Source organism: Quercus robur, chromosome 3 (assembly GCF_932294415.1).
Source record: "Quercus robur chromosome 3, dhQueRobu3.1, whole genome shotgun sequence".
Classification (NCBI taxonomy): Eukaryota; Viridiplantae; Streptophyta; class Magnoliopsida; order Fagales; family Fagaceae; genus Quercus; species Quercus robur.
In genome coordinates, this window is record NC_065536.1 from 9,923,362 (window position 1) to 9,946,741 (window position 23,380).

Genomic DNA, 23,380 nt, shown 5'->3' on the forward strand with positions numbered 1-23,380 from the left:
ATATTTATTTATTTATATGTTGATTAGTTAAATTCGTGATAGTAATATTGTAATAATATAGATATTAGAAGGACACTTAGTAAAATTATAGTAGGGTTGGTTTATTATTATATTTATATATTCGCTACTTATATCATTAGTCCCTCTGGTTTTTTTTCTTTTTTGGTTTAAATCCAGTGTCAGTGTTGTGGTTTTCTAGGATTAGCATGCAAACATATGGGCTGTAAAGTAACGTGGGTATCTAGGTCTAGGAAGTACAAAGAAAAAAAAGTATTAGTTAATAAATACACTCCCAATTAAATATCACACCTACCTCACCAAACCCCACTAATGTACCCTTCAATTTTTTCCTTCTATCCTTTAGTCTAGTCCGATCCCATCTCTGAAGGCTCCAAAGCCAAAACTGCTTCTTCTATGCTCCACAGCCACTCTTAGGCTGTGTTTGGATGGGTGGAATATAGGGAGGATGGAAAATATAAGAGGGAAAATGGAAAATGGGGTGAAAAACTCAGTTTTCCACTGTTTGGGAATGAGAAGAAAATAGGGGGAGTGGAAAACTAGGGAGAAAATTTTCTCCCTGAGCCCACAAATTTTTTCCTCCCAAATTGGGAGGAAAAGCAAGGGGGGAAAAACTGCCTAACGGTAATGCCCTCCCTTCTTCCTTTTTTTTTTTTTTTTTTTTTTTTTTTTTTTTTTTTTTTTTTTTTCACGTGACCTGGAAACGTTCTTCTTCTTCCTCTCTCTCTTCTTTTTTTTTTTTTTTTTTTTTTTTTTTTTGTGACCTGAAATGTTCTCCTTTTTTTTTTTTTTTTTTCTTTTTTTCATGTGACCTGAACCTTTTTTTTTCAACGTGACCTGAATGTTTTTTTTTTTTTTTCAAATATGACTTGATCTAATTTTTACATTATAATAATAAAAATAATAATATAAATTTATATATGTGATGTGATAAATTTAATATTATGCAATAAGTATAAATAAATTTATTTCTTACATATTATACAACAAGGGTATAATAGTCAATTTATATAAATTACATTTTTCATCCTTTCCTTTTTCTCTCCAACCAAACAAAAGAGTTTTCCACCCTCTCACTTTTCCACTCCTCCAACCAAACATACAAGAGGGAAAACTAAATATTTTCCATCCTCCCACTTTTCTATCCTCCCACAATTTTCCATCCTCCTACTTTTCCACTCCTCCATCCAAACGGACCCTTACTCTTTGCAGCAAAAAGTAAAACAGAGAGAAGTGTGAGAAACTCAGAAACCACAGCAATGGAGACGGAAAGAAGAAAGAGAAGAAGGAGAAAAAGAAGAAAGAAGAAGAAATAGAAGCTGAAGACGAAGATGAAGGCCGTGACTGGCGATCTGTGCTGGGTTGCTAGCTTAATGCTTCAACTTCGCATAGTCCCTACTTTGTCATCTTATTCTTCTCAGTTTGTTTTTTTTTCCCTCACAAATCTTTTGGTTCCAGATCTGAAAAAAGTCCAAAGTGCATTTCAGCTGGTATTTGATGAAAAAAAAAAAAGAACCGTGAGAACCGCGAGAACCGTTCACGGTTTTCAGAACTGTGAGGTCTGACCGCGGTTCGCACGGATCCTGTTTTTTTCTATAAAACGGTTCTTGAAGCTTAAAGAACTGTAACAATGAGCGGTTCGAGATTTTTTCGGTCGGACCGTACGGTCCGATCGGGTTTCAAAACTATGTTATAAGGTAGAAAGAGACCATCTTTCAATGTGGGACAATATGTTCTTTGGATTCTCTGAACCACCCATAATCTTTAGCTAACGTTATTTCAAAAAAAAAAAAAATAGGTGAGGGTATAAAAGTCATTTACAAAATTAGTGTAAAATTAAAATACAAAATTCACCTCATTTTCCTTAAAGAACTGCAACAATGAGCGGTTTGAGATTTTTTCGGTTGGACCGTATGGTCCAGTCAGGTTTCAAAACTATGTTATAAGGTAGAAAGAGACCATCTTTCAATGTGGGACAATATGTTCTTTGGATTCTCTGAACCATCCATAATCTTTAGCTAACGTTATTTCAAAAAAAAAAAAAAAAAAGTGAGGGTATAAAAGTCATTTACAAAATTAGTGTAAAATTAAAATACAAAATTCCCCTCATTTTCCTAAAATTTAGCCCACCTCTTCAAAATTTAAATCTCTATATATTAAGGGGAAATGAAAAGTTAGTTACCTAGTCTTTATACATGGTCGTTGATATGGCTAACAACATAATCGTAATAACAATAAATGTTATTCTTCAATTTTTAAATATATATAAATACAAATTGGTAATGTAATTTGAAATTCAGTAGAAAATCAGAAGTTGCATTTGAATTGAACCAAAATTATTATATTGTTTATGTTAAATCTCCTAAGGCTGAAATTCAATCAGGAGTATTAAATTCAAAATCATTTTAGCCTTGTTTAAACTAAGAAGCTCTAATAAAATTTTTTTGAAAGGGTAAGAAGCTCTAATAAGATTGAAAAAAAAAAGCGCTTGGAGAAATTAGCCCGGGCACTTGATGATATTTTTCAACTCTCTGATGGAGTTTAGCTTTAAGACTGAATACTTGAAAGCCCATACATTTGAACCCAGGTTACATTGAGAAGCTCTCCTTGAAGTTTAAAGCCCGGTTCAGTTTATAGATTTTTATTTTTTTCTTTGGTATTCATAGCCCAATCAGCTTGTGAAAATGAGATTACAAAAACATCTAACCATCATAAAGTTCTGCATAGAGATGAATCCACTGATGCTAGGCCTTAATAGTGTAAATTGTTCTCACAGACTGAGCTACAGTGAATGTCTTTGTGAATAACCAATTCTAAAATGCAGCCTACAGTTGGTCTCCTGTAATTGAAGTTGTCATTACAATTCAGACTTAAATAAAATCATGACGAGTTTTTTTATCCCTTATTGCTGCTTCACTTCATTATCAATTGTACTAGCAAAGCCTGCTATTGTCCAAGGGCCAAGAATCTTTTTTTCTAAAATATTTATTTTCTTATGTTGGATACAGTTCAGTAGTTAACAGAGCCTGCAAACATGAGAATGAGGCACAAGTTAAGAAATAAGAGAGAAAATGATTTAGAATACAGATATTGACATAAGTAAATGATTTAGAAAAATGATTTAGACATTGCATATTTATAATACAAGTATCAACATAAGTAAATGATTTAGAATGGGAGTAATACAGTGGAAACAGGAAACTATACAAAGTTCAGATGTAGGGACAAACTATAACTCAAAAGAGAGGAAAACAATGTCAAATTCTCAGACTTGAATAATGGAGGCAGGATGGAAGGTGATACCTTCCTCCCTCTCCCATTGAACATAAAAAGAAAATGAATACAGACAAATATGCCGTATAGTTACTTCCAAAGGGGCACAATGCAGAAGGTGATACCTTCCTCCCTCTCCCATCGAACAACATGCATTGCTAGGGAAAGAATTAAGACTTAAACTTCTTTCTTCCCATAGCAGCTTGCCAATTTGAAGCACCTTTTCTTTGACTCTTACTGATGTTAGAGTAATTATAAAAACTGCAACTTGATACCAAAATTCTTTAATTGTCAATTTGCCAAAACTAATGTGTTTTTAGATCTTGAAATCCACAAGAAGCAAAATTTGGTGCAGATAAGAAACACAATTGTCTTTCCATCTTTTTTTTTTTAACATGAATTAGCAATAACTTTGGACATGTAAATGATCCACTAAAAAAATTGGGCTTCTGAGTTTCGACAACATCTTTGTCACTTTATGTGGGCACATTATCCTGGCATTTTGTTTCAGAGACTGAATACTAGTGAAACAAAAGCAAGTTCAGGTTGTGAAACTAAAGAGTTGGTTTTGTCCTAATTCAGAACTACTGAAATCCATAATCAACCATTTGGTCTACTGCCAGAGATCTTGCAAAAAATCATTTCAAGGACATATGTCTTAGTATTGTCTTCACATTTTCTAGAAAAGAAATGGAAGGTCAAAATTTTCAATTTAATCTTCTTAAACTATCAAAATTCAGATGGGCTAACATAAATATTCTCAAACCTCTATATCATATGTACTTTAATTTCCAGAGCTTGAGTGCAAAAACTGAAAGATTTCAACTCTATAATATTAAGCAGTCTCAATGTCTCATCAAGGGAACATGCCTGTGTAGGAAAAAAACAAAAAACTGAAGATTTTCTCCAATGCTCTAGTACATTAATGAAGACAGATTTCAATTTTTGAAGGAATATGGAAAGTTCACCACTTCTAGAGAATATTCTTATAAGAAAGCCTTATTTTTAAGTTCTTCTCTGCCAAAATTTTACCTTAATGCAAGAAGATTTTCTTCTAGGGGCATTCCCTAGAAATAACAGATATCAAAATAAGAAATTACTGTATTACAAGGAACTAGATTTCAATAGAATTGCACTAAGGCCTCACATTTCTTTATAAACATTTGTTTACTCCTTAACTGTTATCTATTGTTGTTTTATTTGTTACCATCTTCAACTTAATTATTTTTTTAATCAGAAAAATGAATTCCTGGACTGAGCGCATACAAGATTCCAATTTATATGATTTTAATAGATTTCAAACAAAGGCTGGATTATAACTTTATGCCTTTATGTTAAGTTAAGCAGCCCTAAGCATTCAAGACTACATCAAAGATGAAAGAAAATCCATGCTATGTAAGTGCAAAGCAAGGCTCTGCTCTTATGGTGTCTCAACTTTTGAGATCCATATTAACGGAATATTTGTCCAGGACAACAGCTATTCACTCTATGGAACATAAAATTGGTCATAATCCATTTACTGTTGCTAATATGTTGAATCAACGACTTATGCTAATAATCCATCAATCTGATGGCTTTGTTTACAAACTAATATGCATCCATATCTTTCTGGAATATACTAAAAGCCAAAGCTATGAAAATATAAATTAACTTTAAAACCTGTTATGTAATAAGTTGCCTATCTAACCTGGACTAATATTTTTCTCAACGATGGCTGTGAATAGGAAATTTCAAACCTATATAGGCTTTATAAATATCATTATTTTCATTGGTAAAAGAATTATCTAGAAACAAAATGTGTCAACTGAATCTCATAGGCAATCTGTTTCACTCGTAAAGCAACTATAGGGAGGAAAAGGTGAGGTGATTACCCTTGCAACATTCTTATATGAACAAAAAAATTGATGGTCCACTTAGGTGGTAGAACTTCTGAAGTAGAAGATGAAACTGACATTCGTAGCATCTTGCGTGCAAATTGAGGATTTGTATTTTAATTAACTGCATCTGCCAATGGAAAGAAAACAAGACAAGGATTCTTAATCTGACTTTTACGAAAGCCATTACAAGATAAGGATAGAGATAATAAAGACTCAAATATTTGCTTGTAGATGCATAAGTAATACTAGCCTTTTTCGAAGAAACACCAACTCTAGCTGGTTTAGACTTCTGACCACCTCTCGTATCTGCATACAAAATCAAATAATTGAGAACCTTAACTGAATTTTTAAACAAAAGAAAACAAGAGAAAGTTGGGTATTTGATTAACGCAAAACGATTGAATATTGAAGGAGATGTATGAACCTTTACAAATAGTGGAGTGTATGATCCTTCAAAAATCTTCCAATCTCAAGGATAATTGAGCAGTGTTGGAGCAGTCCCCACCTATTTCCACCCAGCAGCATGCTGACAAGTGAGGAGAAGGAAATACTAGAAAGTTTTTAACACTATGTTTCATGCCTGTTTACAGAAAAACACACCTGATTATTTTTTTGAATTCACTTGGGTTTTAGTCTCTCCAATTCCAAAGAATACATCGTTCAAAATTTAATATTGATCAAAACTACACTGAATTACATCACATGCTACAATTACAATAGCTAATCTCCAAACAACCCATAACAAACTCACTTAACTGCTCTAAAGGCCTTCGGTTACACCAGAACTAACTCCACATGCTGATCTAATTGAGTTAGCCTTTACTGCACTAAGACTGCTGCTGCATGAGGCACTTTGTGTTTGCATTGCATGAGATGTTGCACATGCTGTTAGCACTGTCATTGCAGGCTGCTGAGCTTGCATTATTGGGCAGTTAGATGCCTCACTCTTAACACTTCAGGCTTCCTGGTTGTTGTCACAACCTTATGAGCACCAATGAGTATCCTTTGTATCGCCAGAATTGTCAAAAAGTTCTTTTAAGTGGAATGAAAACTCTGTTATCCCCTCCTAAGAATCGATTCTATTGGAGTTGAATGATGAGCACCAAATGGTTCTTATGAATTTTGCCTCTGGGAAATTCAATGTGGGATTGACACCTAAGTATTCTCCAACCAGGGTTTGTTGCCTTGAGGGCGAGTTGCCTATGATGAAGACTACAATGCATATGCGTTTTTTGTTGAAAACATGCATGAATTTGAGGCCCAATCTGCCATATATGTAACATCAATGTCAAAAGGATGATAATACATACTTGCTGTGCAATGATGATAAAAATTGTAAGGAGAGCTAACTGAGATGAGAGGAGGAAGGGATTCAGATTTTTTTTTTTTTTGGTTAGGAATTAAAATAGAGTTCAGAAATTTAATATCTTCATAAATGAGTATGGCCGGATGGAGTTTGTCAAGAAGTGCAATGGTGAAAGTGTAGAGGCGAAATGACACTGATTAGGGGGTGTGACACAAATCAGTGCAACATAATTATCACAATTTTATGTATTACAAGAATTGTATTTACAATATCAACTTTTTTTTTTTTGATAGGTAACGAAAAATATTATTAATAATAAAAAGCCAACCTGGGTACATTGGGGATTTACTATGGGGGCACAAATCAGGAACCAAAATTACAATGATCAAGTAAAACAGGATGGACAAGACAAGAAGAATGAGACAAAGCCACCCTCCAATTAATGAGAGTGCTAAAAGAAAAGACTTTTTAGTATAAGCTTGTATTCCTCTTCTTCAGTATAAGCTTTTTAAATTCTTGTAATTCAATTGCAGTACATACCCGACATCAGAAAATATACTCTCGGTTTCTGTTAATATCATCATATGACTTGAAGACAAGAAAAACTAATTGTCAATTTGCCAAGACTAGTGTCTTTCAATCTTGAAATCCACAAGAAACAAAATATAAACAGATATGAGAGAAAATTGTCTTTCTATCACTTTTATATGAATTAGCAATAGCTTTAGACTTGTAAATGATCACCTAAATACGTTGGGATTCTGACAACATATTTGTCATTTTAAGTGGCATCTTATCCAGGCCTTTTGCTTCAGAGATTGAATACCAGTGAAACAAAAGCAATTCAGGTTGGGAAACTAAAGAGTTGGCCTTGACCTAACTCAGAACTACTGAAATCCACAACCAGCCATTAGGTGTACTGCCAGAGATCTTGCAACAAAATCATTCCATTGACATGTCTTAATATTGACTTCACATTTTCTAGAAAAGAAACAGAGGGAAAAGGGACTACACGGATCTAAAACAAAGAAACAGGACTCGAGCAACACTAAAACCACATCACATAGAACTTTACCAGAATTTTCACCTTAACTTTCATAAGATATATTTCAAAATTCAGATGGACTAACATAAATATTCTCAAACATCTCTTTCATATGAACTTTGATTTTCAGATCCAGTGAGTGCAAAAACTTAGATATTTCAACTATATAGTATTAGGCAGTCAGATCAACAGAGCGTACCTTTGTGGGAAAAGAAAAACTGAAGCTTTTCTCTGATGCTCTAGTAATTAGTGGTGATTGATTTCAAATACTGAAGGAATAAGGAAATGTCACCTTCTATTTGTACAGAATAATGCGTCTTTTTCTAAATTCTGAAAAACCTCTTCAATAGAAAATTGTAACGAGAAAGCATTGGCATTCAGTTCTTCCTTGCCAAACTATTTTCCCAAAGCAAGTGGCACTCTGAATTTCCTAGAAATAGCAGATATAAAAAATAAGACATTAGTATAAAACCAGGAACTTGATTTCAATAGAATTGCACCAAGACCTCACATTTCTTTATTCCTTGACTGCTATCTATTGTTATTTTATTTGTTACCATCAAGCATTCAACTTAATTATTTTTTGTTCGGTAAAAATGAATTCCTGGACTTAGCACATACAATATTCCAATTTATATGATTTTTATAGATGTCAAACAAAGGCTGGATTGCAACTTTATGGCTTTATGGTAAGTTAAGCAGCCTTAATAATTTAAGACTACATCAAAGATGAAAGGACATCCATGTTATGTAAGTGCAAAACTGCTTTCTAAACAAGTTTCTTATGATGTGTCAACTTTTATTATCCATCTTAATGGAATATTTGGGCAGAAACCTAAGTTTGGTATTAATCAAAGTATTCTTCCTAGTTTGTTGAATCAACAACTTATGCTTTTAATCCATCAACCTGATGGCTTTGTTTACAAACCAATATGCATGCATAATTTAATACTATATACAAAAAAACCAAAGGTATATAAAATATAAATGAACTTTACAATGTGTTAATATTATATGTCCACCTGTTTAATCTGGAAAAAATATTTTTGCTCAGTAGTTGTTCTGAATAAGAAATAACAAACATAGGCTTTATGAATATTGTTATTTTTGCAGGTAGAAGGGATTTATAGAGAAAAAGTGCATCTATATAGGGAGGAAAAAGTGAAGTGATTGTAATGTTCTGATATGAACAAAAAAACATGCTCCATTAAGTAGTGGTAGAACATCCCAAGTAGCAGTTGTCTAAAACTGAAGCTATCCTCAAAAATGTATTGGTAGAAGATTAAACTAGCATCGTATTATCTTGCGTGAAAATAGAGGATTTGTATTTTGATTATTTAAATCTGACTTTTACAAAAGCTATTGCAAGATAAGGATTGAGATAATTAAGACTCAATATTTTTGCTTGTAGATGAAAATGTAGTACCAGATTTTTTTGAAGGAGCACCAACTCTAGCTGGTTTAGAATTCTGACCTTGTCTCATATCTGCAAACAGAATCAAATAATTGAGAACCTTAATTGAATTTAAAGAAAAGAAAAGAGAAAGTTGGTTATTTGATTAACACAAAAGGAATGAATCTTAAAGGAGATGTATGAACCTAACTGGGATTTTAGAGTCTATGAAGAACTGGGATTACCCATACCTGAGAATTTGAAGAATTGGTTCATCCACGTAAGCAATTGTAGGCCATCCTTTCATGTTTCCTCGGCCACCTTTCAGTTGTTTTAATTCTGCTTTGAAAAAATCTGCATTGCAAATAAATTGGCCAAGACATCAATATTGGAGAAGATAAAAGAAGTCTGCACAATTTGAAAAAAAAAAAAAAAAAAAAAAAATTGATTGCATAGAAAGTACAAATACATTTGTATCACCTGCCCAAAGAAGCGGAAGCATATTAGTTGCTGATTTGAAAATATGGGACATGAGCAATCTTACGCCAATCCTCGCCTCTGTTTAGGTATCTTTCTTTTAAGCGGAAGCGGACACCAACCATTGATTATTAGGGATTGTAAGGAGGAGAGATTGCCGATCCCTTCAGGAAGTGATTTCAGGTTGGGACATCCCTCAATTTCAAGGTCTTGAAGTGATGTAAGGTTACCAATCCACACCGGTAAAGTAATCAAGCACAGAACATCTGAAATTTTGAGAGTTTGCAAAGAGGTAACGCTAACAAATCGTCTGTCATCATCACTGAACAGATCAACCTCCTCGCAGCCCCTAATTTCCAGCGACTTGAGGGAGGTGAGGTGTTGTATGGATCGAGACAGAGGCAGAGATTTTAGTCCAGCACATGCCTCAATTGTTAGATTCTCGAGAGAAGCCAGGTTTTGCAACCACTGCTCTGCCAGAAACTCCAGGTCCTGAATCTCAATCAAATACAGAGACTTTAATTTGGAGAGAGAAGGGGAGGGGTATGAAGAAAAGGAATGCGAAGAGGTTGCTATGTGTTTTAGTTTAGGCATATATTTAAGGGATAGATCTCGGAGACACGGGAGTTGATACATTGGTGGTAGATGATTGCACATTGAATTCGATATTTCTAATTCAACAAGATTTGTCAATGAAGCAAGCCAACTAGGAAATCTCACACCCTTGTACCATTCCACGTACAAATTTTTTAAATTTGGGTGTGGCCGAAGGCCTTTCATTAAATTTTCATCATTACGAACATCTTCGACATCCTTACCCTTCTTAGCCTTCTGCCTATCCCATTGTAATTTCAACCTTCTAAGATGTTGCTTATCCTTCAAATTCGCAGCCTTGGCTTTTGAGGCAGCATTTTTCACCCGCGCCAGATTAAGTATGATACATAGTTCTCCTCTCAAGTTATTTAGCTTGTTCAATTCGGCTAGACTACCACAATGCTTGGAGAAGAAATTAGCTCTAGGTTTCTCGTTCATAATGAGTAGTTTCGCTAGACCACTACAATACTTGGAGAAGAAATCAGCTTCAGGTTCCTGGGTCATAATAAATAATGGTAATACTTGAAGAGAAGTCAATTGCCCTAATCCAGGTGGCATGTGAGTCAAACTATGACAACCATTTATCTCAAGACACCTGAGGTTGGCCAATTTTTGAATGTTTTCAGGTAGTTCTTTAAGCCGAGAACAATCACTAAGATTTAATATTTGCAAATTAAGCAATCTAATAATAGAACCAGGGAGAACTTCAATTTTATTCTTGGAAAGATCAAGGTACTTTAAATAAACCAACTTGTCTATAGAATGTGGCAACGCAACAATGCTTAAGCCATGTAGGTCTAATGCACGCAAGCCTCCAAAACTAGAAAAAAGTATTTTGAGAGTTGATTTTTGATGAGCTAATTCTTCCTTGCCTAGATCTTCATAGAGATCCTTATCTAGATCTATCCAGGAAGTGAATGTCAATATAAATGTGCGTACCTTCTTTGCTTTGAATAACAAGCTTAAATTCTTCTCAAAAAAATTTTCAAATGCAATTGATAGATGACGAACATTTTTATTGACATTTTCTGCATTGGAATCAACAAGCGTGCACTCAATGTTTGAGATTGATTGTGCCAAATCATGGATTAAATCATGCATTTTAAAACTAACAATATTTCCAAAACGATCTTCTCTAGCCTTTTGGAAGAAAGACCTCCAAAGTAGATCCATAAAGTACTCATTAGCAACATCCTCCAGCCTTAGCTTTTCGTTTGATGATTGGATAAATCCTTGTGCTATCCATAGTTGTATCAATGTTAACTTTGAAATCTCATGATCTTTAGGAAACAATGAACAATAAGCAAAACAACACTTTAAATGTAAAGGGAGATGATTGTAACTTAATTTTAGAATTGATAAGATACCACTATCATTTTCCCCTTGAGTTACATCTAAAAGTTCTTTATCCTTGATATATAACCATTCATCCTCTGTCTCTTTGAAGTATAATATTCTACCTATCGTTTTGATAGCAAGAGGCACTCCACAACATTTTTGTACAATGTCCATTCCAATTGCTTTAAGTTTGAGATCAATGGTCTCTTGCCCTTTTTTAAATGCCATTTGCTTCAACAAAGACCAAGATTTATTTTCTGATAGGCCTTCTAGAAAAATTGGTGAGACTGTGCTAGTGATCTCGGCAACCAATTTAATCCGTGTAGTTATCACCACCTTACTTCCCTTCAAGCCACCCAACAAAAGTTTTTTCAAGTTACACCAACTTTCCACGTTTTCATTCCACACATCATCCAAAAAAAGTAAGTACCTCTTTTGGTTGAGTATTTCACGAAGTTTAATTTGCCATTTCAAGGTTTTTAGGTTTTCTCCCTGTCGCACATCCAATTATCTTTTCAGCAATTGTTTTCACGTCAAAGACATCAGAGACATACACCCACATATGCAACTCAAAATATGTCTTCACTTTCTCATCATTGTATACATATTGAGCAAGGGTGGTTTTTCCTATACCTCCGATTCCCACTATGGATATGAATGAGACATTCTCTTCAACATCATGGTTCAATAATAAATCTGTAAGGTTCTTCTTATCCTCTTCCCTCCCGATGACCTCTTCTTCACTTATAAAAGAGTGAGTTTGGTCTCTCTCCCTAGTCACAGCCCTCACCTGTAAAGGAACTTCTACAAACTGGAAATTGTTCCTATTATTTGCTATTGCATCAAGTCTTTCCCTAATGGCTTTTAATTTTTGAGCCATCTTAAGACGAAAAACAAGTTGGTTTGAACTTGAAAAGAAAGTACGAACCTTATTTGCCATTTCATCACCACCCATCACCCTTCTCCGCAAATCTTGAGTGGAGAATCGGTCAGCAAGTCATCTGCATCATAAACTGCGTCTCTGAGTTTCATGAGCCAGTCCTTGACTTGATGGCTCTTGTCCTGCAACTCATCTGCGTCCTGAAACACAGCTTGAACAGTGGATACCGTGTTCTTCAATTTCTCAAGGTCATCTTTGACACCGCAAATGGATCCGATCTCTTTGAAAGTTGTGGAGCCCAATAATTCAATGATCTTTCGTGCAACACCAAAAGGGATTGCTTCGGCCATTTCTTCTTGGTCAGTGAAAGAAAACACAGGAAGATAGATTACAAGGAAGCTGAAGGCTGTAGTAAACTTTTTGGGATGGAAAGCCGTAGTTAAACTTGAAATGTCAGTGGGAGCAGAAATAGTTTGAAGTTGCTCCGAAGCAAGGTTTTAGCCAAATAAAATGAGGGTTGACTCCACTGACAAACAAAACAGGACAAACAGAACATGGGAGGGTATTCTTTTTTAGTTTTTCTTATTATATTATTATACGGGTCTTTTATTTTAAGGCAATTATTAATAAATTATTTTTAGGCAACTTTTTTTTTTTTTTTTTTGAAAGCTTAGGCAACTTTAATATAACTAAAATATAAAAAGGGTTAAAAAATTTAGTTATTTTTTTCTTTTCAAATAAAATGTTTTTAAAAATAATTTCTACAATAATGCTTTTATGACATCTGTCAATTTTTACCTATTATTATTAGACACACTTCGGGCCACAAATCATATGCTTGTGAAATCACTTAAATGTTTTAGTTTGGTAAATTCATTTCACTTAGTTTTGGGTGGCAACTTTTGTATCTTGTAATTTTTGTTTGGGTATGTGCATTGTTCATGGTCTTGGCAAGTGGGCGTTCCACAATGATTTTGTTGGCAGAGTAGTATCTGTCATATCCTCTTCATGCCCCTCGTATGTCAGTTCACTCTACTTGTGTTACGTTGGTCACTTCTTTTCAATTTGTTTATATATAAAATAGTTATCCCCTTTTGTGATATTGAGTTGAGCAAAATCCTTGTATTATTTCGTTTATTTTGATGGAAAACCTTGTATGAAAGTAGGTTTTTTTTTTTTTTTTTTTTTTTTTTTTTTTTTTTTTTTTTTTTTTTTTAATGTTTGGTAGCATAAAAAAATGAGTCAAAGTGGTCAACATAAAAAGTATTACTTATTTTTTAGAGATTGTTAGGAGATCGTTTTCCAACTCTATCTCACTGCAAACTAAATAAAGAAAGTTAGGAGATCATTTCCTAACTCATTTAACATTGCTATTAAACATAGGAAAATGAATTTTTTTTTATTAAAAAATAATTCTTGAAAAATGACTCATTTTCTAGAAAACATTAATGTCAAAACCAAAAAAAAAAAAAAAGCTTGTTTGATACATCGATAATTGGAGGTGAGAAGATTTGAATTTTGAATGTCTCCATTAGAAATGCTATGAGATGCAAACTCATTGAGTCACAAGGCTTATTCATGTAGAAGAGGTTAGATATCGTTTAAAAAGTAGAAGTTGTATTGACCAATTGCTTTTCGTGGAAATCACTTGCCACAACATCAAGGCTTTTGGTTAGGTATTATAAAACCCATTAAAAAAAACTAACTATATATCAAAAGAGTTCTACAAATTATATATTCTTGATATATCAAAAATTTAAGTACCATAGAGACTAAAAGCATTCATTCAAAACTTCAAAGACTAAAAGCACTAAATATATTTTATTCTCATCTAATCATTGTTACTATCAAATGTACCCTAATAGTACTAAGGCCGGCTTAAGGCATTGTGAGGCCTAAAGTGGTTACTTCAAATGAGACCCTATTCTTATATCTTAAATATTAATAAAAGATTTATTTAAATTTTGGTTTTTTTTCATTTAAAAAATATTTTTTTTGATGCAAAATTACAAATTAAAACTAATCTATTGCAATACTCAATGACTATACAACTAAAATAAGCACTATCTATTGAGTGAAGCAACCAAATACTAAAAAAGTTTAATTGAAAATTTTAATAAAATTATACATTTAATATCTTCAAATAAAATTTGACTATAAATTTATTTACCATTAATTAGTTATACATTTATTTAATTTTTTTTACAATTTTTTTATTATATAGAAGTGTTGATGCGGACCCAAAAAAAAAAAAAAGTGAAGGTGAAAATCTATTTATTAAAAAAAACTAAGAGCTAAGTTTCAAGAATAAAACAAAGGAAAAGTAAGAACTACAGTTTTTAAAGAACCGTCAAACTTGAAATGAAGTATACTCATCACAAAGCTCAATGGAGAAGATGGTCGGAAGCACAACTTAAAGCATCTCCAATAGGCTCTCTAAACACAAAATGCTCTCTATTATAGAGAGTAAACCCACAAAATGACTCTCCAACAGACTTTCTATACCTGAATTTTTTTTTGGCTCATGAACAGTAGCTCATAAAGTCTGATGAGCTACTGTTCATTCTTCAAATATTTTTTTCTTCTATTATAATAATAAGGTATTGAATAAAAAAATGTTGGAAGATGTGTAGTTGTTAAAAAAGGGATAAATAATGAATGAAGAAATAATATTTAAATGAGATAGAGAATCTATTGAAAAGTGTATTTAAAAAAGTGGGTAGCTAAAAGGTAAAAGTCATTGTTCATTCTCCAAACAATACAAAAATTTGCCTAATCTGCTGGAGATGCTCTTAGAAGCTTTAAAAAAATCACTTTCCCAAATTTTTTTTATTTCATTTTTTTTTAGAGAGAGACATAGAGAGTGATCTTTTGGCATTTGTGTGGGAGATTAATGAGTTTTATACTCTAAAACTGAGAAAAACGAACAACCATTGCCATATCTAATGAAAAATATTTTTCTTTTTATAGTTTTTCTTTGAGAAAAAAATTTCTTTTTATTTAGGGTAAATTGCAAAGTACACCCCTAACGTTTGGGGGTAATTGGATTTTACACCTCAATGTTTTGACACTTTGATTTTACACCCCAACGTTTGATTCCGTTAGCAAATCACCCTCCTGGTTAGTTTTTGCTGTTAACTGCCATGTCATCTTACTAACATGTTTTTTTTATTTTTTTTTTTATTTTTTGCCAAATAAACCCCAAAACCACACATTTTCAATGGCAATGAAGTGATGACCTAGCACATGCAAAACGGTGCCGTTTGCCCAAAGAGAAAAAAAAAAAAAAACGAAAAAATAAAAAAATCTGCAACTTCACCGTTTCCCCCAAACAGAAAATCTCAAAATCCCTCAATATATCAATATACTTCCGTAGACCCTTCAGCTTATTCTCAGATTTCTTGAGATCACATTCAAATGTTGACAGATCCATATATGTTAAGTTTTGTGCTATTGGAAGTTGTGGATGACTCATAAAAGATTCCAATTCTGCAGCTAATTTGAAGAATTTATTAAGGAGAAGAGGCAGAACATTCTTGAGGAATTGATCACATTCATCATCAATTTTGATTCTTTTCTTTCAGCTTTTCTCCTGATTGCTTTCATCTAGTTCTCTTTGTTCCATACCAGCCCAGGTTTTTTTCACCGGTTTATTCAATACTATGGCATGTTCCAGCACAGTGACAATCTTGTTTATCACCAAGGAATCCTCTTCTTCAGTACTGGCCCATTTGAGTGCAGATTTCAACCCTTCAATCTTTGCTTCAAATTCTTCTTTCCCCAATATCATAGACACTAGACCACCGAGCAATAGAGACAGACTATTCCCAGTGTTAGGAAGGCAAGGCTTGGGTTCGTGGGGTTAGGATTTTGAGATTTTCTGTTTGGTGGGGGAAACGGTGAAGTTGCAGAATTTATTTATTTTTTATTTTTTTTTCTTTTTGGCAAACGGCACCGTTGCATGTGCCAGCCAGCTCATCACTTATTGCCCTTGAAACTGTGTCGTTTTGGGGCTTGTTTGGCAAAAAAAAAAAAAAAAAACAATCAGCAAGATGACATGGCAGTTAACAGTAAAAACTAACCGGAGGGTGATTTGCTAACGGCACCAAATGTTGGGGTGTAAAATCAAAGTTCCGAAACATTGGGGTGTAAAATCCAATCATCCCTAAACGTTAAGGGTGTACTTTGCAATTTACGCTTTTATTTATTGGCTAATATTTGGGGCTTAATTAATACTCTCATTGGTACATAAATCTATTGGATAAAATTTAGGGGTTTTTTTTCATGGAAGTCCTTAGGTGGTTGGCTATTTGCCTCATACCGTTACCTGACCTTGATTAAGGTAATAATGATTTTGATTCTATTTTCTTGACTTAGAAGTGCTTGTTTGGTTTGAGCATAAAGGTGATTCGTAAATTATAAGAACAAACCATTAACCCAACCGGAAATTCTAAAGAGTACAATATTATAAACTACACCTTCGCCCTTTTTAAAAAAAAAAAAAAAAAAAAAAAAAAAAAAAAAAAAAATTAAATTAAAAACTACACCTTCTCATTTAGATCTGTTTTTAATTTAATTTATTTTTATTTTTCATTTCAGTTTTTAATTTTAATATGCATGATTTCAGTATACTCATTTGACTACTTATGTACAATCTCAACACTATTTTTTTTTTAAACAATTTTTTAAAAGGATTTAGAAATCAATGGAAGTTAAAAAATTGAAATGAAAAAAAAAAAAAAAAAAAGGAGAGTTAAGGAACTGAATTGAAAATATGTTAAAGTTAAAGGATATAATTATTTAATTAGCCTATTATTTTTAAAATTTTACCATTGGAAATTTTATCTACATCAATACTAACCTAAAAACAATATGAAAAGAAAAAACAATTATAACTTATAACTTATAACCATCCATCTTTGAAACCTTGACAATATATATTTAGAGAAGTAGCTTCATTTCTTATTCTTTTCTAAGCAATTCATTCATTATAACCTTGAAATTAAGAAAAAGGTTTGAAGTGGCTCAGATCTACAAGTTTTCATAAAGGGAACCCCACTTCTGAACTCAATGATAATTCCGCCTAAGAAAAAGCTTCACAGTTGAACTCCTCGTGAAGACTATAAAGACTATAATAAGATGGACAAAATGGGCTTCTGCCCTTTTGGGGCAAATTAATTAGCCTTTTGCCCTTCTTCCTAAACTAAATAGGGATATACTCCTCTTTTGAAAATCGAGTTTTTCAAAATCAATTTAAGCCCTATAGTGACGTTTTCAATGACCTATAGTGACGTTTATAAAGACCTATGGTGGCGTTTTGTAACTTGATATCCATGAAATCGAGTTATAGGCAAAATCGAGTTATAGGCAATTTTATTGCCTATAACTCGATTTTATGGATATCAAGTTATAAAACGTCACTATAGGTTCTTAAAATGTCACTATAAGTCCTTAAAAACGTCACTATAGGGCTCCAGAATTTTTTTTTTTTAACTCGATTTTGAGAAACTCGATTTTCAAAAGAGGGGCATTTCCCTATTTAGTTTGGGAATAAGGGCAAAAGGCTAATTAATTTGCCCAAAAAGGGCAGAAGCCCATTTTGTCCATAATAAGATTGTAGGGTAAGCTCAAGCTTTCCGTAACATATGCATGTGAGATGTTGATCATAAGTTTGAGTAAATGTTAAGAGCTTTGTAGCTGGGTCTTGTAGTTGAGTTTTATAACTTAATTAATACCTCTTCATGCATAAATTGCTCGAGGTTTAGGGCAAAATGGTTCAAACTGTGGGTTAGCAGCTTGAGTAAAGTCATTCCACCTTAGTTTTGAGAGGATAGTTTTTGTATCTTATAATCGAAGAATCGCCAATGTATTATAGTTAGTTCAACAAGAACATCTCATATTGTTGAATAAATTATCCGGGGTTTAATTACCGCCTGCGCAAAAAATTTGGTATCTTGAGCAAATTCTATAGATTGAAACTATCTCTCTAAAAAAAAAAAAAAAATTTGTATGTTATCATTTTGTATGAGTTCTTTTTCCTTTTTTTCTGTTTTTTATATTTGTTTTGTTTTAAAAAAATTTAGTTAAAACACTAATTAATTTTTTTTAGTAAAAATAACATTGGACATATAATGATATGATATATGATATTTTAATGTAATTATGAAACCCGTTTTTTTTCATAATTAATAGTGTCAAATGTCAAAACTAAACTTCGCACAAAATAAAAGATGATTTTATAATGAAATTTTTAATTTTATCCATTAAAAGGTAAATTGTTGCAACATTTCACATAGAATTAATCATAAATGATGGTTAAGATTCAAAATAATGTTCAGTTGCATTTTGATAAATCACAAATAATTGAGTAGAAATATATTAAGAAAAAATATTTTACATATTTTCTTTTGTTTCTATTTTGTTAATATTAAATGTTAATTTTATATTTCATAAATTAATTTAATTTTGAATTTTAATATATTAAGAGAAGAAGCTTTGAAGCAATTCATTAGTATGTGGGAGAAGAAATAAGTTTGTTTGTTTTTGTTTTCTTATTTTATTTGAGAAATGGAGAAGAAATAAGTTTGAAATTGCTCCGAAAGAAGGTTGGGCTTTACAAAATTTGAAAATGGTGGTGTTTCTTTCACAGTGTGTTTAAAGAGTTTTTTTCCCATTTGAAAAAGGGCCCCCCACATGCTCAATAATGATTCCACTTAATTGTTACGCGTGAACAGTTTTAATGGCGGATCTACATTATAGTCAGGGGATATTGACTACGCGTGAACGTTGAAGGCTCTCTTAATAGTCAGAGATATTGACTACGCGTGAACATTGATGGATCCCGATCTCTTATCAAAAAAAAAAAAAAAAAAGAGATATTGATTATTGACAACGCGTGAACATTGGCGACTCTCTTAATAGTTAGAGAAATCGACTACGCGCGAACATTGGCGACTCTTATTTTCACAACAAATTTTAAGAAATTAGTTGTTCCTTGTTATTAGTTTTAATTTAAATTCATTATTAACATTAATTTTTATCTAATAATAATAGTTTGTGCTCTTTAATTTTTATCTAATAATAATAGTTTGTGCTCTTTTTTTTGATAAGTACAAAACTTTATTAAAAACGATTTCCACTTTTTGTTCAAAATGATAAACACAAAGTAATTAAAAAATTCAAACAGTTACAAAAGAGGTCCTAATGAATTTTGGAAATAAAAAATGGAATGACAAGATGCATGAGCCCATGTCCTAGCTCAATCAAATGTACTCTTTTGGTATCTCTTGACCAGAAAGTTTTATAATCCACCTGGGGTGCCTCAACGGTAAAGGAGAGTGTCTAGACTAATTGTAAACCCAGAAATCTTTGGTTTGATTCCTAGCTAAGGCATTTTGCAATTCACCTGCTGCCTGCTCAATGGGGGTTTGTAGGCATTTGGTGATTACCCTTAGGGATGGTCCCATTGGCCCATACCTTGGAGGGGTTCCTCATCATCACTCATCATTAAAAAAATAAAATAAAAACATTTCTCCAAATGTCCAACTTGGCGTTGACTCTATGGCTAGTTTCATCCACTTATATTAATATCATTTGTATGAGCTTTAAGCATACATCAAGGGACTTCATCTTGAATTGATCTAGTAGCCATCCATAATCAATGCAAAGAGATATGACCTTAAAGCTAATCCCTGATATAAACATATTTTCATAGAAAACTCATTTGTAATGCCTTCACTTGTTCTCATAGAAATTAAAATTTCATTAAACATATCCTCAGTCACCTTAGTATACTTAATAGGAACCCTTTTACTTTCAAATTTCACCACATAATCTGTCTAGATACTCATTAGAATCACTTAAGATTTTAATTATACAAAATTAAATAGTCTGATCAATGGAATATGTCTCTGTGGGGAATAGAAGAAAAATGAAGCTTTTCTCCAATGCTCTAGTAAATCAATGTTGACCAATTCCAAATTCTGACAGCAATATGGAAATGTCACCTTCTATTTGAACCCAAAAGGGCATCTTTTGCCGAGTCCTGAATAACTTCTTCTAGAGAAGATTGTAGCAAGAAAGCCTTGGTGTGAAGTTCTTCCTTGTCAAATTATTTCCTTAATGTAACAATATTTTCTACTTACAGCACTTTGAATCCTAGCAATAGCAGATATCAAAATAAGAAATTAGTAGAAACAAAAAGAACTTGATTTCAATAGAATTGAACTATTGCCTCACATATCTTTATAACCATTTGTTTATTGCTTGACAGCTAGCCATTGTTATTTTATTAGTTACCAACAAGCATTCAAATTTTTTTTTTTTAATTAAAAAAAATCATTAAAATGAATTCGTGGACCAGACCCTACAAAATTCCAAATTTATGTGATTTTTATAGATGTCAAAACAAAAGCTGGATTATACTTCAAGACTACATCAAAGATGAAAGGAAATCCATGTTATGTAAGTTCAAAACAACTTTTCAACCAAGGCTTTAATGAAGTCTTAACTCTAAAGATCCATCTTAATGGAACATCCACAATCTTTTCCAGGACTGAAGCTACTCAATATATGAAACATAAAATTGGCAATAATCCATTTGTTTTTCCTAGCATGTTGAATCAACAGCCGGTGCTTTTGATCCATCTACCTTATCACTTTGTTTACAAATATGCATCCATAGTTTTCTAGAATATACAAAAAGCCAAAGCTACAGAAAATATAAATTTACTTTACAAACTGTTATATAATAAGTCACCTATTTAATCTGGATAAATATTTTTCTAAATAGTTGTTGTGAATAAGAAATTCCAAACGTATATAAGCTTTATGAATATTGTTATTTTCATAGGTAAAAGAATTGTAGAGAAAATGCATCAAACTGATTCTCATAGGCAATCTGTTTCAATAGCAAAGCAACTATAGGGAGGAAAGTGTGAAGTTACTACCTTTCAATATTTAGATATGAACAAAATACTGATGCACCAGAAGATACTGGTAGAACATCCCAAGTAGCAGTTGGCCAGTTGCCCTAAATCTGAAGATAAACTCAAAAAGGCACTGGTAGAAGATGAAACTTGTGACATTCGTAGCATCTTGCATGCAAATTGAATATTTCTTGTATTAAACAAAATCTGCCAATGGAGAGATAACAAAAAGGATTCTTAATCTGATTTTTAGGATGGCTATTACAATATAAGGATTGATTGAAGTAAGACTCAATTTTTTTCTTGTAGATGCAAAAGTAGTACCTGTTTTCTTTTTCTTTTTCTTTTTTGAAGAAAACACTGCTCTTGTCTGGTTTAGAATTCTGACCTTGTCTTATATCTGCATACAGAATTAAATCATTGAGAAACTTAACCAAATTAAACAAAAGAAAACAAGAGAAAATCGGGTATTTTCTTAACAGAAAAGGATTGAATCTTAAATGAGTTGTGTGAACCTTTCAAAATCCAGGACTGTATGATCCTCCAAAAATCAATTCAAATCTCAAAGATTAGAGCAGTCCCAACCTATTTCCACCTGGCATCATGTTAAAGAGTAAGGGAAAGAACACACTATAAAGTATCCAATTCTATGTTTTACGCCACTTTACAAAAAGACACTCTAATTAATTTTGGTATCTCCAATTCCAGTTATTTAAAATTTTATATTTCAATTCATCCATTTTTTTTAATAATTAAATGCATAATCCGTTTGGAATTGAGTACATTTCTAAACTCTATATTTCAAGCTGTGCTTTTAATAATGAAGCTGAAGAACGACCATTTAAGAAAGCATATAGATTTCTGCGTTAAAATCTCCTACAAATCTAAAAAAACTTGATAGAAGCCCTATACAAAAAGAAATAATTTAAGCAACAAAATACCTGATTACTATTTGAAATAATCTAAGAACACAGCGCTACTCCAATATCAGCAAGTGTGACTTTTGAATTTGTTCATGCACCTAATCAATAAACAAACCAAGTATATCACTTTACCAACTTGATTTTGAGATACTTTATGTGCAGTGATGATTAGAATTATAAGGAGGGTAGTTAACAGAGATGAGACGAGGTTGGTTTCCAGGTAGGGAAGAAAATAGAGTTGAGAATTTGAAGTTCTACAACAATTAGTATAGGCAGATGGAGTTTTTCAATGGATGGGATTGTTTAAGAGTAGCACAGCAGGACAGAGTTAAAGAAGACAATTCTTTTGGTAGAGTTTACATTGAATTTGTAGTTTGAGTGTATGACTGACTGAATATTACGACTTTGAATGCAGATAAAAATAATATGAAAACATTAATGTTTAGACGTGCACATATCATTAAACTTTATCTTCAGACATTAAAAAGCAACTGAAATCAATTTGCAATTTGAAACTAACGAGAATACAATGGCAAGTTCCTTCAAACATAATTGGCTTGTTGACATCCTTCTCAAACAGCTCACAGGCATGCCTTGCATGTTGTTCCTAGCACTCCATTCCTTCCAGCTGATGCAAACTTAAGGCAGCTGCACAAAATTCTTCAAAATCCAAATATTTGTATTGAATAGAACTAATTCAAATACAAAAGTTGACAATCAGCTTCCACTCTAATCATTATATATTTTGGGAAAAAGTTGTAGTGACAACAAACAAAAATGTGATTTTTGACAGAATTACCATGGTTTGCATAATCTAGGGCCTGTGAATCCTTCATCAAATTGGGGGAATTCCTTATCACACCTTGTGAAGACAAGAAATTCAAAAGGCTTTATGAATATTGTTATTTTCTTAGGTAGAAGAGAGTTAAAGAGAAAAATGCATCAAATTGACTCTCATAGGCAACCTATTTCACAGATTTCATGCAAAGCAAATATAAGGAGGAAAAATTGAAGTGATTACCTTTGTAATATTCTAATTTATAAAAAACCTGATGCTCCATTAGGTAGTGGTAGAAGAACATCCCAAGTAGCAGTTGCCTAAACCTGAAGCTATCCTCAACAGATCATTTGTATTTTGATTAACTAAATCTGCCAATGGAAAGAAAACAAGATAAGGATTCTTAATCCTGACTTTTATGAAAGCTATTATAAGATAAGAATTGAGATAATTAAGACTCAAGTTTTAGCTTGATAATGCGTAAGTAGTACCAGCCTTTTCCGAAGAAAAACCAACTCTAGCTAGTTCAGAATTCTGACCTTGTCTCGCAT

At 32.6% G+C, this 23,380-nt stretch overlaps 3 protein-coding genes across 52 annotated transcripts in view; all 3 read right to left on the reverse strand.

Annotated features, from left to right (window-relative positions):
• Positions 1 to 2,744: 2,744 nt before the first annotated feature.
• LOC126716982 (putative disease resistance protein RGA1) overlaps positions 2,745 to 23,380 on the reverse strand; it is a 103,923-nt gene continuing 83,287 nt past the window's right edge. For 49 of the 50 annotated variants that reach the window (XM_050418101.1, XM_050418100.1, XM_050418091.1 and 46 more), the window contains 3 exons: positions 5,593 to 7,622; positions 5,163 to 5,474; positions 2,745 to 3,044 (listed from right to left, as the gene is read on the reverse strand). The gene's annotated coding sequence lies outside the window, so the exon portion shown is untranslated. The remainder of the gene's footprint in view (positions 3,045 to 5,162; positions 5,475 to 5,592; positions 7,623 to 23,380) is intronic. The other variant, XM_050418069.1, reaches the window with a different exon arrangement.
• On the reverse strand, positions 7,647 to 11,559 carry LOC126716985 (putative disease resistance protein RGA3). Its single transcript, XM_050418121.1, has 4 exons — positions 9,393 to 11,559; positions 9,164 to 9,266; positions 8,946 to 9,005; positions 7,647 to 7,949 (listed from the first exon to the last, which is right to left on the reverse strand). Exon 1 carries the CDS (start codon positions 11,547 to 11,549, stop codon positions 9,453 to 9,455), a length of 2,097 nt encoding a protein of 698 aa, XP_050274078.1. The 5' UTR covers positions 11,550 to 11,559; the 3' UTR covers positions 7,647 to 7,949; positions 8,946 to 9,005; positions 9,164 to 9,266; positions 9,393 to 9,452.
• Positions 23,086 to 23,380, reverse strand: part of LOC126716986 (L10-interacting MYB domain-containing protein-like) — a 39,255-nt gene continuing 38,960 nt past the window's right edge. The window contains exons 7-8 of the transcript XR_007652353.1: positions 23,321 to 23,380; positions 23,086 to 23,200 (exon numbers count right to left, since the gene is read on the reverse strand). The gene's annotated coding sequence lies outside the window, so the exon portion shown is untranslated. The remainder of the gene's footprint in view (positions 23,201 to 23,320) is intronic.

Bases quoted from the DNA above. Each gene is read 5' to 3' on its own strand.
- LOC126716985 (XM_050418121.1), bottom strand. From the start codon at position 11,549: ATGGCATTTAAAAAAGGGCAAGAGACCATTGATCTCAAACTTAAAGCA.